Raw genomic sequence first — 15,738 nt, forward strand, 5'->3', positions numbered from 1 at the left:
TCGGATGACAAAAAAGGGAGGCTTTTTTCTATTACCTTTGTGTCCATACAACAATAAAGGTACAAGCAAAATAAACCTCTCAGACCTAATAATATTTTTGTTCACTTTCCAGAGGTCCTGCAGACCCTTCTCTACTGGTGCCCAGACACCCTGTGGTTACTATAATGGGACATGTAGACCATGGGAAAACAACATTGCTCGACCAGCTGCGGAAATCCCAAATTACAGCAATGGAGGCCGGTGGTATCACCCAACATATAGGAGCATTCAGTGGTAAGATGTGCTTGAAGAGTTGTGTTTCTGTCGCAGTAAAATATATATCTCTAGTCTATTTCCTAATGTTTCATTATCACTATATGTACAGGACGGCACGGTGGCTCAGTGGTTAGCACTGCAGTCTTGCAGCGCTGGGGTCCTAGGTTCAAATCCCACCAAGGACACCATCTGCAAGGAGTTTGTATGTTCTCCCTGTGTTTGCGTGGGTTTCCTCCGGGTTCTCCGGTTTCCTCCCACACTCCAAAGACATACTGATAGGGACTCTAGATTGTGAGCCCCAATGGGGACAGTGTTGCCAACGTATGTAAAGCGCTGTGGAATTAATAGCACTATTTAAATGAATAAATATTATTCTTATTATTATTATTATGGCCAATATACTGACATATTGGACAGCTTCAACATTTGTTATATTTTCGGCTTAATGATAAGTGAAAGGGAATTACAGCTGATGTACTGCTAGGATTAAATATACCATGTTTCCCCAAAAATAAGACCTACCCAAAAAAATAAGCCCTAGTAGGATTTTTGGGACTTTTTTTGAGTATGCTTAACCCCTTCACGACCGGCCGATTTTTCGCCATTCTTCTTCTGAGAGACGTAACTTTTTTATTTTTCAGTCAATATGGTCAGGTGAGAGCTCATTTTTTTTGCGGAACGAGCTGTACTTTTAAATGAATCCATAAGTTTTACCATATAGTGTACTGGAAAACGGCAAAAAAATTCCAAATGCAGAAAAATTGCAAAAAAAAGTGCAATAGCACTATTGTTTTCTTCATCGTTCCTTATGGGAGACCCAGACCATGGGGTGTATAGCTTCTGCCCCGGAGGACACACAAAGTACTACACTAAAAAGTGTAGCTCCTCCCTCCGAGCATATACACCCCCTGGATAACCAATTATAGCCAGTTCAATGCTTTGTGTTCAGGAGGCACACATCCACACATGCATTCTCATCTGATTTTGATTTTTTGGAAAAGAGTTTGAAGAAAAGCGGGTCCAATCCTGCACTCCCGGCATGTCCCTTCTCACCCCACTGTGTCGGCGGTGTTGTTAAGGTTGATTTCAGGGCTGGAGCCCTTCATGCCGTGCTCCTTCACCATCCCCTAGGGCTCTGGCTTGAAGTGGGAGCCAGCACGGTTCTTCCTGCCTTGCAGGAGACTGGTCTCCATCCGCAGCCCCTTTTGGATCCTGCCGGACAGAGCACTCATCCCTCAGGGACCTGGCCCTGCGTCTCACAAGCTAAGTATATGAGACGTGGTTATTGAGGGGTCCCTTGTACTTTATTGTTGGGGGGAGTGGGCTGTGTAACTATGCTGACATTTCCGGCCGGTTCTCTGGTTTTCACCGGAGAACCGCGCCGATGGTGCCTGCTAGCCGGCCGCATTGTTAAATTTAGGCCCCGGCTTCGCCTGAGGCCTACTTTCGTTTTCACTGCCCCTGCATGCCAATCATGCAGAGGGACAGTGCGGCTCCGCCCAGCGGCTGTTCAGCACAGGGAAGGGACACTCCTCTCTGAGGAAAGATTCCCTCCCCTGTATACCTCCTTTGCCCTCCAGTTCCCGCTCTTAGAGTTGGCCCTGCCCCCTCTTCTGGCTCCGGCGGCATTTTATCAGCGTTCTCACACTGATCGGAGCTGGCTGCAGCATCTCTCTGGGGGTCCGGCCTGTGGGATCTGGAGGGCACACAAAACGGTCTGGTAAGCCACAACCTCCGGTTGTGGACCTGCTTATATACTCTCTGGGGGCCATTCTAGCTCAGAACCCCCACTTCAGCAGCATGTCTCACACAAGGAGCAAGGCTGTACTCTATATGCACTGCATGTAAGCTCGTACTGCCTGAACCGAGCACATATCCACATTGTGATGCCTGCTCTAACATGGTGGTGCCTCAGCTTGAGGTCTCATCCCCAGTGGTCCCTCCGGCTGCTCCGGCTCCGGTGGCTGAACCCCCGGCTTGGGTAGAATCCTTCTCTAAGTCTATCTCCCAGTCCTTTGCTGACTCCATGGGACAGCTGTCCCGGACTCTGCTGAGCATGCATCAGCCCCCTTCACAGGGTGCCCCTGCTGCTACGGCTCGCGCAGCAGAGCTCGCAGAGGATTCTTCATCTGGTCCCAGACCCCGTCCTCCTGAAAGGAGACGCAGGGGCTCCTCTCCTTCCTCATCCCGCGGCTCTGATTCACGAGCTGAATCGCAGGACAAGGAGGATGCTTTTACTGTGGGCTCGGACGCTACCTCCATGTGCCCCATTGATCTCACCGAGGGTGATGCAGATGTTAGTGATTTGATTGCGTTCATTAATTCTGTACTGGACCTCAATCCACCAGTATCAGAGGAACAACCCTCTCTGGTAGAAAAACACCAGTTTACCTCACCTAAGAGAGCAAGGAGTGTGTTCTTTAACCACTCCAGTTTTCAGGCCACTGTGACCAAGCCCAGGGCCTGTCCTGACAAACGCTTCCCAAAGTGTAGTTCTGATGACCGTTTTCCCTTTCCACCAGAGGTGGTCAAGGAGTGGGCTCATTCACCAAAGGTAGACCCTCCGGTGTCTAGAATCTCATCCCGGACAGTTGTATCTGTGGCTGATGGCACCTCACTTAAGGATTCCACTGACCGCCAGGTTGACCTTCTGGCCAAATCTGTATATGAAGCGGCAGGGGCCTCGTTCTCCCCATCTTTTGCAGCAGTGTGGGCTCTTAAAGCCGTCTCTGCTTCTCTGGAGGAGATGCATTCCCTCACCAGGGACTCTATGCCCGAAATGGTTGCCTTAACTTCCCAGGCTTCAGCCTTTTCATCCTATGCCATGTCTGCCATTCTGGAGGCTTCTCACCGCACGGTGGTGGCTTCGGCTAATTCCCTCGCTATCCGCAGGATCTTGTGGCTTCGAGAGTGGAAAGCAGACGCTTCTTCCAAGAAGTACCTTGCTAGGCTCCCATTTGCTGGGCCCCGGCTGTTCGGCGAACAACTGGATGAAATTATTAAGGAGGCAACTGGCGGGAAGAGTACTTCCTTGCCACAAACTAAAACCAGGAAACCTGTCCAAGGCAGGAACCAGTCGAGGTTTCGTTCCTTTCGTTCCTCTAACTGGTCATCCTCTGAGCCCTCAGCCTCGTCCACTAACTCAGCCAAGGACCGAAAACCCAGCTGGCGCACGAGGCCGCGTCCTCAGAAGGCCGCAGGAGCCGCTGCCACTAAGGCAGCCTCCTCTTGACTATCTGGCCGCGCCAGCAACGTCATTGGTCGGTGGCAGGCTCTCCCACTTTGGCGACGTGTGGTTTCAACACGTCTCCGATCAGTGGGTGCGGGATATTATCTCCCACGGCTACAGGATAGAATTCTCTTCCAGCCCGCCAAACAGATTTTTGCTGTCCACTCCCCCCTGCTCCAAGGCCGCCGCCTTCTCTCAGGCCGTGGCATCCTTGCAGGCCAACGGAGTAATTGTACCGGTTCCTGCCCGGGAACGGTTCAGAGGTTTCTACTCAAATCTCTTCCTAGTCCCCAAGAAGGACGGTTCCTTCCGGCCCATCCTGGATCTCAAGCTTCTCAACAAGCATGTTCAGGTGCGGCACTTTCGCATGGAATCTCTGCGATCAGTCATTGCCTCAATGACCCAAGGAGATTTTCTAGCATCCATCGACATCAGAGATGCTTATTTGCATGTGCCAATTGCAGTTTCACACCAGCGTTGGCTACGTTTTGCAATCGGAGAGGAACACTTCCAATTCGTGGCTCTCCCCTTCGGGTTAGCCACGGCCCCTCGAGTATTCAGCAGTGGTTGCGGTTCTGCACCTCCAGGGGTTGGCAGTGATTCCTTACCTGGACGACCTTCTGGTCAAGGCTTCATCCAGTGCAGACAGCGGAGTGTCTCGCTCACTCTCGCCACTCTAGTCCAGTTCGGGTGGCTTGTCAATCTACCCAAGTCCACTCTGACTCCGACCCAGAGTCTTACGTACCTGGGGATGCAGTTCGAGACTTTGCCGGCACTTGTAAAGCTGCCCTTAGTCAAACAGCAGTCCCTTCATCTGGCGGTGCGCTCTTTGCTGAGGTCTCGCCGTCACTCCATCAGGCACCTAATGCAGGTGCTGGGTCAGATGGTGGCGTCAATGGAAGCGGTTCCCTTTGCCCAGTTCCATCTGCGTCCTCTGCAGCTGGACATTCTCCGCTGTTGGGACAAGCGGACTTACTCCTTGCACAGGTTGATAGCTCTGTCGCCACAGACCAGGGGCTCCCTTCAGTGGTGGCTTCGGCCCCTCTCTGTCTCAGGGACCCTCCTTCCTGGCCCCGTCCTGGGTGATCCTCACCACGGACGCCAGTCTAACCGGCTGGGGAGCAGTATATCTCCACCACAGAGCGCAGGGCACTTGGACTCAGTCCGAATCAGCCCTCTCGATCAATGTGCTGGAAATCAGAGCTGTGCTTCTAGCTCTCTTAGCCTTTCACCATCTGTTGGCGGGCAAGCACATTCGAGTCCAGTCAGACAACGCGACTGCGGTTGCCTACATCAATCACCAGGGCGGGACACGCAGCCGCCTGGCAATGTTGGAGGTTCAACGCATCCTTCAGTGGACGGAGGACTCCAAGTCCTCCATATCCGCAGTCCACATCCCAGGCGTGGAAAACTGGGAGGCAGATTATCTCAGCCGCCAAACCGTGGACAGCGGCGAGTGGGCTCTGCATCCGGCAGTGTTTCGGACAATCTGCCGCAAGTGGGGCACTCCGGAAGTGGATCTAATGGCATCCCGGCACAACAACAAGGTTCCGGTTTACGTGGCTCGCTCCCACGATCCCCAGTGCATTGCAGCGGACGCGCTGGTTCAGGATTGGTCCCAGTTTCATCTGGCTTACGTGTTTCCCCCTCTAGCTCTCTTGCCCAGAGTCCTGCGCAAGATCAGAATGGAGGGCCGTCGGGTCATCCTCATTGCTCCAGACTGGCCCAGGCGAGCTTGGTACCCAGACCTGCTCCATCTGTCCGTAGAGGTGCCGTGGCATCTTCCGGACCGTCCAGACCTTCTCTCACAAGGTCCGTTTTTCCGCCAGAATTCTGTGGCTCTCAGATTGACGGCGTGGCTCTTGAGTCCTGGATCTTGACAACTTCTGGTATCCCTCCTGAAGTCATTTCCACTATGACTCGGGCCCGTAAGTCTTCCTCGGCCAAAATCTATCACAGGACTTGGAAGATTTTCCTGTCCTGGTGTCGCTCTTCCGGCCATGCTCCTTGGCCTTTTTCTCTGCCGACCCTCCTGTCCTTTCTACAGTCCGGTCTGCAGCTAGGACTATCCCTCAATTCCCTCAAGGGACAGGTCTCGGCTCTGTCAGTATTGTTCCAGCGGCGTATCGCCCGGCTGGCTCAGGTGCGCACCTTCATGCAGGGCGCATCTCATATCATTCCGCCTTACCGGCGGCCTTTGGATCCCTGGGACCTTAATCTGGTCCTCACGGCCTTGCAGAAACCCCCTTTTGAGCCACTTAGGGAGGTTTCTTTGTCCCATCTTTCACAGAAAGTGGTCTTTCTAGTGGCCATAACTTCCCTCAGGAGAGTCTCTGATTTGGCTGCTCTCTCTTCGGAGTCACCTTTTTTGGTTTTTCATCAAGACAAGGTGGTTCTCCGTCCGACTCCGGACTTTCTTCCTAAGGTGGTATCTCCTTTCCACCTTAACCAGGATATTTCCCTGCCTTCCTTTTGTCCGGCTCCTGTTCATCGCTTTGAAAAAGCGTTGCATACTCTGGATCTGGTGCGGACGCTCCGGATCTATGTGTCTCGCACCGCTGCTCTTAGGCGGTGCACCTCTCTTTTTGTGCTGACCTCAGGTCGGCGTAAGGGCCTCTCGGCTTCTAAGCCGACCCTAGCTCGTTGGATTAGGTCGGCCATTTCCGATGCCTACCAGAGTACTCAGGTGCCTCCCCCGCCAGGGATCAAGGCACACTCGACCAGAGCTGTCGGTGCCTCTTGGGCTTTCAGGCACCAGGCTACGGCTCAGCAGGTCTGTCATGCTGCCACTTGGACTAGTCTGCATACCTTTTCAAAGCACTACCAAGTGCATGCTCATGCTTCGGCAGATGCGAGCTTGGGCAGACGCATCCTTCAGGCGGCTGTCGCCCATTTGTGAAGTTGGGTTTCGCCTACTTCTCAGTTTTCTGTTTATTCCCACCCATGGACTGCTTTGAGACGTCCCATGGTCTGGGTCTCCCATAAGGAACGATGAAGAAAAAGAGAATTTTGTTTACTTACCGTAAATTCTTTTTCTTATAGTTCCGTAATGGGAGACCCAGCACCCTCCCTGTTGCCTTTTGGCAGTTTTCTTGTTCCGTGTGTTTTCACCGGCTGTTGTTGTAGACAGAGTCTCCGGTTGTTCCGGTTCTTGCTCTATTTCTACTTGTGGGTGGCTGTCCTCCTTCAGCTTTTGCACTAAACTGGCTATAATTGGTTATCCAGGGGGTGTATATGCTCGGAGGGAGGAGCTACACTTTTTAGTGTAGTACTTTGTGTGTCCTCCGGAGGCAGAAGCTATACACCCCATGGTCTGGGTCTCCCATTACGGAACTATAAGAAAAAGAATTTTCAGTAAGTAAACAAAATTCTCTTTTTTGAGATATTTTATTCACTCTGTTCATTATATGGTAAAACTGATGTGTGGGTGTGATGCCTCAGGTCAGTGTGAGTTCGTAGACATTAAACATGTATAGGTTTACTTTATATAAGGGGTTAAAAAAAAAATCAGACAAACAAATGGCACACATTTTCGCCATATTCCGTGACCTGTAGCGTTCTTATTTTTCGGGATATATGGCTCAGTGATGGCTTATTTTTTGCGTCTCGAGCTGACGTTTTTAACTGTTACATTTTTGCGCAGATGCTACGTTTTGATCACCTGTTATTGCATTTTGTGCAAAAGTTGTGGCGACAAAAAAAACTTAATTTCTCTGACGCCTCATTGGGGGACACCGGACCATGGGTGTTATGCTGCTTATCTATAGGAGGACACTAAGTAGATGCAAAGATGTTAGCTCCTCCCCTGCAGTATACACCCCCTGCCCCGGCCAGGCTACTTCAGTTTTAGCTTAGTGTCTATAGCAGGCACATCTCTGCAGACTACTGCAGCAAGAATTTTTTGTTTTTAGAGGGCGACGGTTTCCTTCGGGGACCGATTTCCCAAAACCATCAACAGGCGGGAACGCGGAGTGTCGCCTCCCCGTACCCCCTCCTGCGACGCTGGATCCTGGGCTACATCTCACTGGACAACGGGTCTCACAGGCACCGATTTTCCAGAGCCCAGAACAAATGAAAACTTCCTCAGTCCCTCTTGCAGGCTCTGAGTTGATACACGCTCCGCACCAGCGTGACCAGGCAGCAAGCGTCAGACTGCCATCTCCACATGAGGTGTGATCCATCCGCTCCCAGAGCAGATGAAAAACTTCCTCAGTTCCTCTGGCAGGCTCTGAGTTGATACACGCTCTGTGACCGGGCACAGCAGGCGTCAGAATCCCCACACTAGCTCCCTGACAGGAATTGGAGCAAAGGTCAGATCCTCCCTGACTGTATTCACATGGGCTGATTGCAGACTCCTGCATAGCATTCCACCTGTGGTGGTGGGGAGGGGGAGAGCCCCCAGGACTCAGCTGCGGTACACTTAGAGTTTTTTTCTGTCCACCATTGCTGTGCAGGGCTGGATGGGGGGAAGGGGAGTCCCTTCCCACCATTTTTTTTTTGTTTATTATATTTTCTCATGTCTTCTTGTCAGCGCTAAGCCCCGCCCCCTCCGACACTCTATAAGCTACGCCCTCTCCTGAAAGCGCGCGTAGCTCTCCTCACACAGGAGCTCTGCAGAGCATTGCTCACTCTTGTGATCAGAGCCTGTGGGCGTGTCCCAGAGCTGGCTTCCTCCTTCCCACAGGAACTGGGACACAGGAGGAGGGGTCATCAGGTTTTGGGTGAGTTATATCCTCACTTGAACATTAACTCTGCAGAGCATTGCTCCCTCATTACAATCAGAGTTTGTGGCTCATCAGCCAGGGGCTGCAGTCACATGTTTTATGCCCTGCACAACTACAGCAACAACTATAAGACTTTTTTAAGGTATCCTGCCATGCTGAGCTACTAGGGGATGATAGCACCTCTTCGTTGTGTGAGTTCGGTGCCCCTGTAGCCCCCCCCCCCGCCACCACCGCAGCAACCGCTGCCAGCCCAGAGCCTACGGCTCCCAGTCCCCCGGAATGGGCACAGTTCCCAGAACCTGGTGCTGGCTATGCAACATCGTCCTCACACCCCTCGGGGTCCCTGGACAGAACACAGCCTAATGACACCTCTATAGAGGGTCCTTCTGATAAGAATCAGCCCTCTGCTTCACCGGTTGTAGATCAGAAAAAGGGCATGACCCCCATGGTTCTCCCTCTGGGGTACACAGATGGGGTTCTCCCACATGTTCCGCAGTCTCTGAGGAGCCGGAGGGAGGGGAATGATGTTTGTACCGGGATAATGCCTTGGTTTCAACCTCCCTGAGCGATCAAGGTGCGATGGACTCCCTTATTGCAGCAATTAACCAAAACTCTGCATGTGGAAGATCTCCCATCCACTACTACTGACCATGCAGTCTCCTTTAAAAGGGTGAAGAAACCTAAAAAAAAAAAGTTTTTTGACGGCGCTTCGGTATCTGTAAACTCGTGGAGTCCCAGTACCCCTTTGGCTTAGCTATCTCTAAGGGCTGGGCCAATCCGGCCTCGGTGGACCCTCACCCGGCTTCCGCCTGCCTGAAGGACCCTCCTGTCTTTTACTTGATGGATCCTACTTCAAGGACCCGACAGACAGACAAGTGGAGCAGCTCGATCGCTCCGCCTTGAGGCTGTGGGTCCCTCTCCACTTCCGTGTGGGTCGCACAGGCACCAGGACTACCAGTTTCCCTCAGAACCTCACAGATGTAACCGTTCACATTGCTACGGCGGCAGAGTACCTCATGCAGGCCTCCCTCGACGCTGCTACCTGCGCTGTTATTGCCGCCTCAAATATCATAGCCATCCATAAGGCCCTCTGGTTCCGATAATGGAGAGCGGACTCGGTCTCTAAGAAGCCTCTCACAGTACTCCTTTCCAGACCGATGGTTTGCCGATCGTCTGGACAGGCTATTTTTTGTCTGACGCCACGGGAGGAAAAGAGTACTTCCCTCCCCCAACTCTAGCCCAGGATGTTTTTTTACTAGACACGCAGGGCCCGACCTTCTCAGCCCTCCCCAAGTCCACCTCGTCCTGGAAGTCGAGACAAAGACCGACGAGTCTCGTCGTCCTCCATCTGGGCTGCCGCCTCAGACCACAAATGGGTGCGATACCTTGTGTCTTCTGGTTACCACATTGAATTCCGGACCCGATCCCCTGGGCAGTCTTTTCTCTCAACCCCCCTCAAAGGTTCCAAAACACCGCGAGGCCTTCTCTTCAGCGATCCATTCCCTCCAAACGGCGGAAGTGATGGTACCGGTTCCGGATGGCGAGAGGTTCAAGGCCTTCTATTCCAACCTCTCTTGTTCCCCAAAAAAGGACGGGTCAGTTCAACCCATCCTGGACCTCTAACACCTGAGCAAACATGTGCACGTAAGGAGATTCAGAATGGAATTCCTAGGGTCCATTATTACCTTTATGGTCAAAGGAGAATTCCTTGCCTCCCTAGCTATCAGGGACGCGTACCTGCACATACCCATCGCTCCAGCTCACCAAAAGTTCCTCCGCTTCGCTGTTCAGGACTTCTTTTTTTTTTTTTTTCATTTGTGGCCCTACCCTCGGCTCTGACACAGCATCAAGGGTCTTAACAAAGGTCATGGCAGCCGCCATGAGTGCCCTTCATGCCAGGAGAGTGGCTGTTCTGCCTGGCTTGGATGACCTCCTCATCAAGGGCTCAACCAGCGTGCAAATCTCTGTGGGCACCCTATCCCGCTTAGGGCGGCTTCTGACTCCAGTCAAATCATCCCCGGTCCCGTCAAAATCCGTCACCTCCCTGGGCATGTCCCTGGACACCCTTCGGGGCTTGATATTTCTCCCTCAAGACAAGGCGACCGCTCTACAACAAGCAGTACACTGTCTTCTACATAATCCTCTCGCTCCATAAGATTCAGTATGAGACTGCTAGGTAGGATAGCGGTGGCTATAGAGGCAGTACTGCTCGCTTAGCCACACCACCGCCCACTGCAGCTTGCGCTTCTAGCTGCCTGGGACAAGAGCCCCTTTTTTCCTTTGACAAACTTTTCACCTGACACCTTCAGTCAGGTATGCGCTTTGCTGGTGGCTTCAGTCCTCTTCCATATCGAGAGGGAGTTTTTCTCCCCCCAAGTGGACTGGCTACTCCTGACCACGGACGCCAGCCTCTTAGTCTGGGGAGAAGCGTACTGACTCTACACTGCTTAGAGACGTTGGACGCCCCAGGAGTCTTCCCTTCCCAGAAATCATCCTGAAAATCAGTGCGATCTTTCTTGTGCTCAGGTCATTCCCCCTTCCTTCTGCTAGCAGGTCATTTGATTTGGGTCCAATTGGACAATGCAACAGCTGTGGCGTAGGTCAATCGGCAGGGAGGTACCAGCAGCAAGACAGCTTATTTCAAGGTCCTCAGGATCCTCACCTGGGCCGAATCGACGGGGGTTTGTGTTTTCAGCGTTACACATACCGGGAGTAGAGAACTGGGTGGCGGACCTTCTAAGTCGCCAAGGCCTGGCCGCGGGAGAGTGGTTTCTCCACCCAGAAGTGTTCCCACACATCTGCACTCGCTGGGGTACACCAGACGTGGATCTAATAGCCTCAAGGTTGAACGCAAAGGTACCCGCGTTCTTAGCCAGGTCACGTGATCCACAATCCATCGGCGCGGATGCTCTAGTCTCCTGAAGTCGCTTCCGTCTACCTTACATGTTTTTCGCCTCTGCCCCTGCTGCCGCGAGTAATCAGGAAGATCAAGGCAGAAGGAGTCCCGGTGATACTAATAGCAACGGACTAGCCCAGGTGCGCCTGGTATGCCGAATTAGTACAATTGATCATGGTGCCTCATAAGCATCCCAGACTTGCTGACCCAAGGGCCCATTTCCCATCAGAACTCCAGAGCCCTGAAGCTTACGGCCTGGCCATTGAGACCTGGACTTTAACAAGAGCGAGATTCTTTCCCGCGGTCATCTCCACCATGTACAGTGCCCGAAAGCCGGCCTTCATCCCGTATTTACCACCGTACGTGGAAAACTTTCCTTTCCCAGTGCAGGGAATCTAATGTCCAACCTATGCCTCTGGCGATCCCCAAAATTCTTGATTTCTTTGTCGCTCCATTGGGAGACCCAGACAATTGGGTGTATAGGCTATGCCTCCGGAGGCCGCACAAAGTATTACACTAAAAGTGTAAAGCCCCTCCCCTTCTGCCTATAAACCCCCCGTGCTCCCACGGGCTCCTCAGTTTTTTGCTTTGTGCGAAGGAGGCAGACATGCACGCACAGCTCCACAGATTGGTCAGCAGCAGCTGCTGACTATATCGGATGGAAGAAAAGTGGGCCCATATAGGGCCCCCAGCATGCTCCCTTCTCACCCCACTCTTGTCGGCGGTGTGGTTAAGGTTGAGGTATCCATTGCGGGTACGGAGGCTGGAGCCCACATGCTGTTTTCCTTCCCCATCCCCCTCAGGGCTCTGGGTGAAGTGGGATCCTATCGGTCTCCAGGCACTGAGACAGTGCTTCATCCACAACTCCTGTGGAGCCTGCTGGATAGGAGCCGGGTATCGTTCAGGGACATGGCCCTGCTACTTGGAGGTACTCTGTATCCCTGTGGGGACAGCGCACAGCAACACTCCAGCTTTGCTGGGTGTGCTAGTGCACCGGGGACCGCGGCGCTGACTGGGTTAATATGTGCCATTACACACTCAGCGTTGCTGAGTGTGTTTATGTATAGGGACTGCCGCACTGACCGCCGCTGCCATGGAAACACCGCGGCGCGGCTGGGACTTGTAGTGCGCCGGGGACTTCCACGCCGGCCGCGCTTTTACGGCGGCCGCGTTTATTACTAGAGTCCCCGGATTTTTGCGGCCTAGTTTCCTTTCTTCCCACCCCCAGCCCTGACAGGCAGGGGAAGGGCGGGACGCTGCACAGAACGAGCAGCACTGAGGGCTGGAGCATGCTTTGCAGACTCCACCCCTCTCACTGTGCACAGTGCGGGCACCAGTTCCCGCACTTTCTGGGTCACGCCCACGGCTCCCTCCTCTCCTCAGGACGCCGGCAGCCATTCCTGTCAGCTCCTCGGACGCTGCAGAGGGGGACAAAGTCTGGGAGACCCAGGCAGGGACTCTGGTGGCCTCACAACCGCTTTAAGCGGGTGGTAAGCAGCACCTGTGGTGCTAGCCCCATTGTGCAGTAGTGTAACATTATATGTTTATGGTATATATATTTTACACTGTATGGTGCACAGTTGATTTCTGGCTATATACCCTATTGCGTTGCTCAGGGAAGATAATAGCATGGCGCCCACGAAAGGCAGGGGTGCCAAAACACAGGCTTTTTATGCTGCCTGCGCCGCATGTACGACCCCGCTACCGGCAGGTTCCACTGACCCTCATTGTGTGCACTGTTCGGCCCCTGTGGCACTTACTCAGCCAGAGCCTCTGCTAAGAGGGGCCCAGGGGGAGCCACCTGCTGACACTGTCCAGGTGACGGGGACGGAGTTTGCAAAACTCTGAGACTATGGCTAAGATACTAGAAGCCTTGCAGTCCAGGCCGGTATCTCAGCACAGGGACTCTGTTGAATCTTTGTTCCCTGGCCCACCTCAGTTGGACCAACAATGTCCTCCCGGGGTATCTCATGGGTCCCAGGCTGAGGGTTCTGACACAGACCCCAGCCCCAGGCCGACTAAGCGAGCTCGCTTAGAATTTCCCTCGACATCATCATATTGTGCAGGGTCTCAGAGAGGGGAATCTCTGGTTGATGAAGCGGAGACAGTTGATCAGGATTCTGATCCTGAGGCCGCTCTCAATCTTGATACTCCTGACGGGGACGCCATAGTGAACGATCTTATTGCGTCCATCAATCTAATGCTGGATATTTCTCCCTCAGCTCCTCCGGCGGAGGAGTCGGCTTCTCAGCAGGAGAAATTCCGTTTCAGGTTTCCCAAGCGTACACCGAGTATGTTTCTGGACCACTCTGATTTCAGAGAGGCAGTCCAGAATCACCATGCTTGTCCAGATAAGCGTTTTTCTAAGCGCCTTAAGGATACACGTTATCCCTTTCCCCCTGACGTGGTCAAAAGTTGGGCTCAGTGTCCCAAAGTGGATCCTCCAATCTCCAGACTGGCAGCTAGATCCATACTTGCAGTGGAAGATGGGGCGTCACTCAAAGATGCCACTGACAGGCAGATGGAGCTCTGGTTGAAATCCATCTATGAAGCTATCGGCGCTTCTTTTGCCCCAGCATTCGCAGCCGTATGGGCGCTACAAGCTATCTCAGCAGGTCAAGCGCAAATTGACGCAGCCACACGCACGTCCGCGCCACAGGTGGCGTCCATAACCACTCAGACGTCGGCATTTGCGTCTTACGCTATTAATGCTGTCCTGGACTCTGCGAGCCGTACGGCGGTTGCAGCCGCCAATTCGGTGGTACTACGCAGGGCCTTGTGGCTACGGGAATGGAAGGCAGATTCTGCTTCCAAAAAGCGCTTAACCAGTTTGCCAATTTCTGGCGACCGATTGTTTGGCGAGCGTTTGGATGAAATCATCAAACAATCCAAGGGAAAGGATACATCCTTACCCCAGCCCAAACCGAACATACCCCAACAGAGGAGGGGGCAGTCGAGGTTTCGGTCCTTTCGGGGCGCGGGCAGGTCCCAATTCTCCCCGTCCAAAAGGCCTCAGAAAGATCAAAGGAACTCTGATGCATGGCGGTCTAAGTCACGTCCTAAAAAGACCACCGGAGGTGCCGCTACCAAAGCGGCCTCCTCATGACTTTCGGCCTCCTCACTCCGCATCCTCGGTCGGTGGCAGGCTCTCCCGCTTTTGCGACACCTGGCTGCCACGGGTAAAAGACCGTTGGGTGAGAGACATTCTGTCTCACGGTTACAAAATAGAGTTCACCTCTCGTCCCCCGACTCGATTCTTCAGGTCATCCCCGCCTCCCGAGCGAGCCGAGGCTCTTCTGCAGGTGCTGGGCACTCTGAAGGCAGAAGGAGTGGTGGTCCCTGTTCCTCTTCAGCAACAGGGCCACGGTTTTTACTCCAACTTGTTTGTGGTCCCAAAGAAGGACGGGTCTTTCCGTCCTGTCCTGGACCTGAAACTTCTCAACAAACACGTAAAGACCAGGCGGTTCCGGATGGAATCCCTCCGCTCCGTCATCGCCTCAATGTCCCAAGGAGATTTCCTTGCATCGATCGATATCAAAGATGCTTATCTCCACGTACCGATTGCTCCAGAGCACCAGCGCTTCTTGCGCTTCGCCATAGAAAACGAACACCTGCAGTTCGTGGCACTGCCGTTCGGCTTGGCAACAGCCCCACGGGTTTTCACCAAGGTTATGGCTACTGTAGTAGCGGTCCTCCACTCTCAGGGTCACTCGGTGATCCCGTACTTGGACGATCTGTTGATCAAGGCACCCTCTCAAGAGGCATGCCAACACAGCCTCGACGCTACCCTGGAGACTCTCCAGAGTTTCGGGTGGATCATCAATTTTCCAAAGTCAAATCTGACACCGGCCCAATCGCTGACATACCTTGGCATGGAGTTTCATACCCTCTCAGCGATACTGAAGCTTCCGCTGATCAAGCAGCGGTCACTACAGAAAGGGGTACAATCTCTCCTTCAAGGCCAGTCACACCCCTTGAGGCGCCTCATGCACTTCCTGGGGAAGATGGTGGCAGCAATGGAGGCAGTCCCTTTCGCGCAGTTTCACCTGCGTCCTCTTCAATGGGACATCCTACGCAAATGGGACAGGAAGCCGACGTCCCTCGACAGGAACGTCTCCCTCTCTCAGGTGACCAAAGCTTCCCTTCGGTGGTGGCTTCTTCCCACTTCATTATCGAAGGGGAAATCCTTCCTACCCCCATCCTGGGAGGTGGTCACGACGGACGCGAGTCTGTCAGGGTGGGGAGCGGTTTTTCTCCACCACAGGGCTCAGGGTACGTGGACCCAGCAAGAGTCCTCGCTTCAGATCAATGTTCTGGAAATACGGGCAGTGTATCTTGCCCTGAAAGCGTTCCAGCAGTGGCTGGAAGGCAAGCAGATCCGAATTCAGTCGGACAATTCCACAGCGGTGGCATACATCAACCACCAAGGCGGCACACGCAGTCGGCAAGCCTTCCAGGAAGTCCGGCGGATTTTGATGTGGGTGGAAGCCACGGCCTCCACCATCTCTGCAGTTCACATCCCAGGCGTGGAAAACTGGGAAGCAGATTATCTCAGTCGCCAGGGCATGGACGCAGGGGAATGGTCCCTTCACCCGGACGTGTTTCAGGAGATCTGTTGCCGCTGGGGGGTGCCG

General features: G+C 53.4%; 1 protein-coding gene across 2 annotated transcripts in view; it reads left to right on the top strand.

Moving 5' to 3' along the window:
- MTIF2 (mitochondrial translational initiation factor 2) overlaps window positions 1–15,738 on the top strand; it is a 104,214-nt gene that overhangs the window by 17,921 nt on the left and 70,555 nt on the right. For both annotated transcript variants that reach the window (XM_075338087.1, XM_075338088.1), the window contains exon 5: window positions 113–273. In XM_075338087.1, the coding sequence (XP_075194202.1) occupies window positions 113–273 (161 nt within the window). The remainder of the gene's footprint in view (window positions 1–112; window positions 274–15,738) is intronic.

This window comes from Anomaloglossus baeobatrachus, chromosome 3, assembly GCF_048569485.1.
Source record: "Anomaloglossus baeobatrachus isolate aAnoBae1 chromosome 3, aAnoBae1.hap1, whole genome shotgun sequence".
NCBI classification, from domain to species: Eukaryota; Metazoa; Chordata; class Amphibia; order Anura; family Aromobatidae; genus Anomaloglossus; species Anomaloglossus baeobatrachus.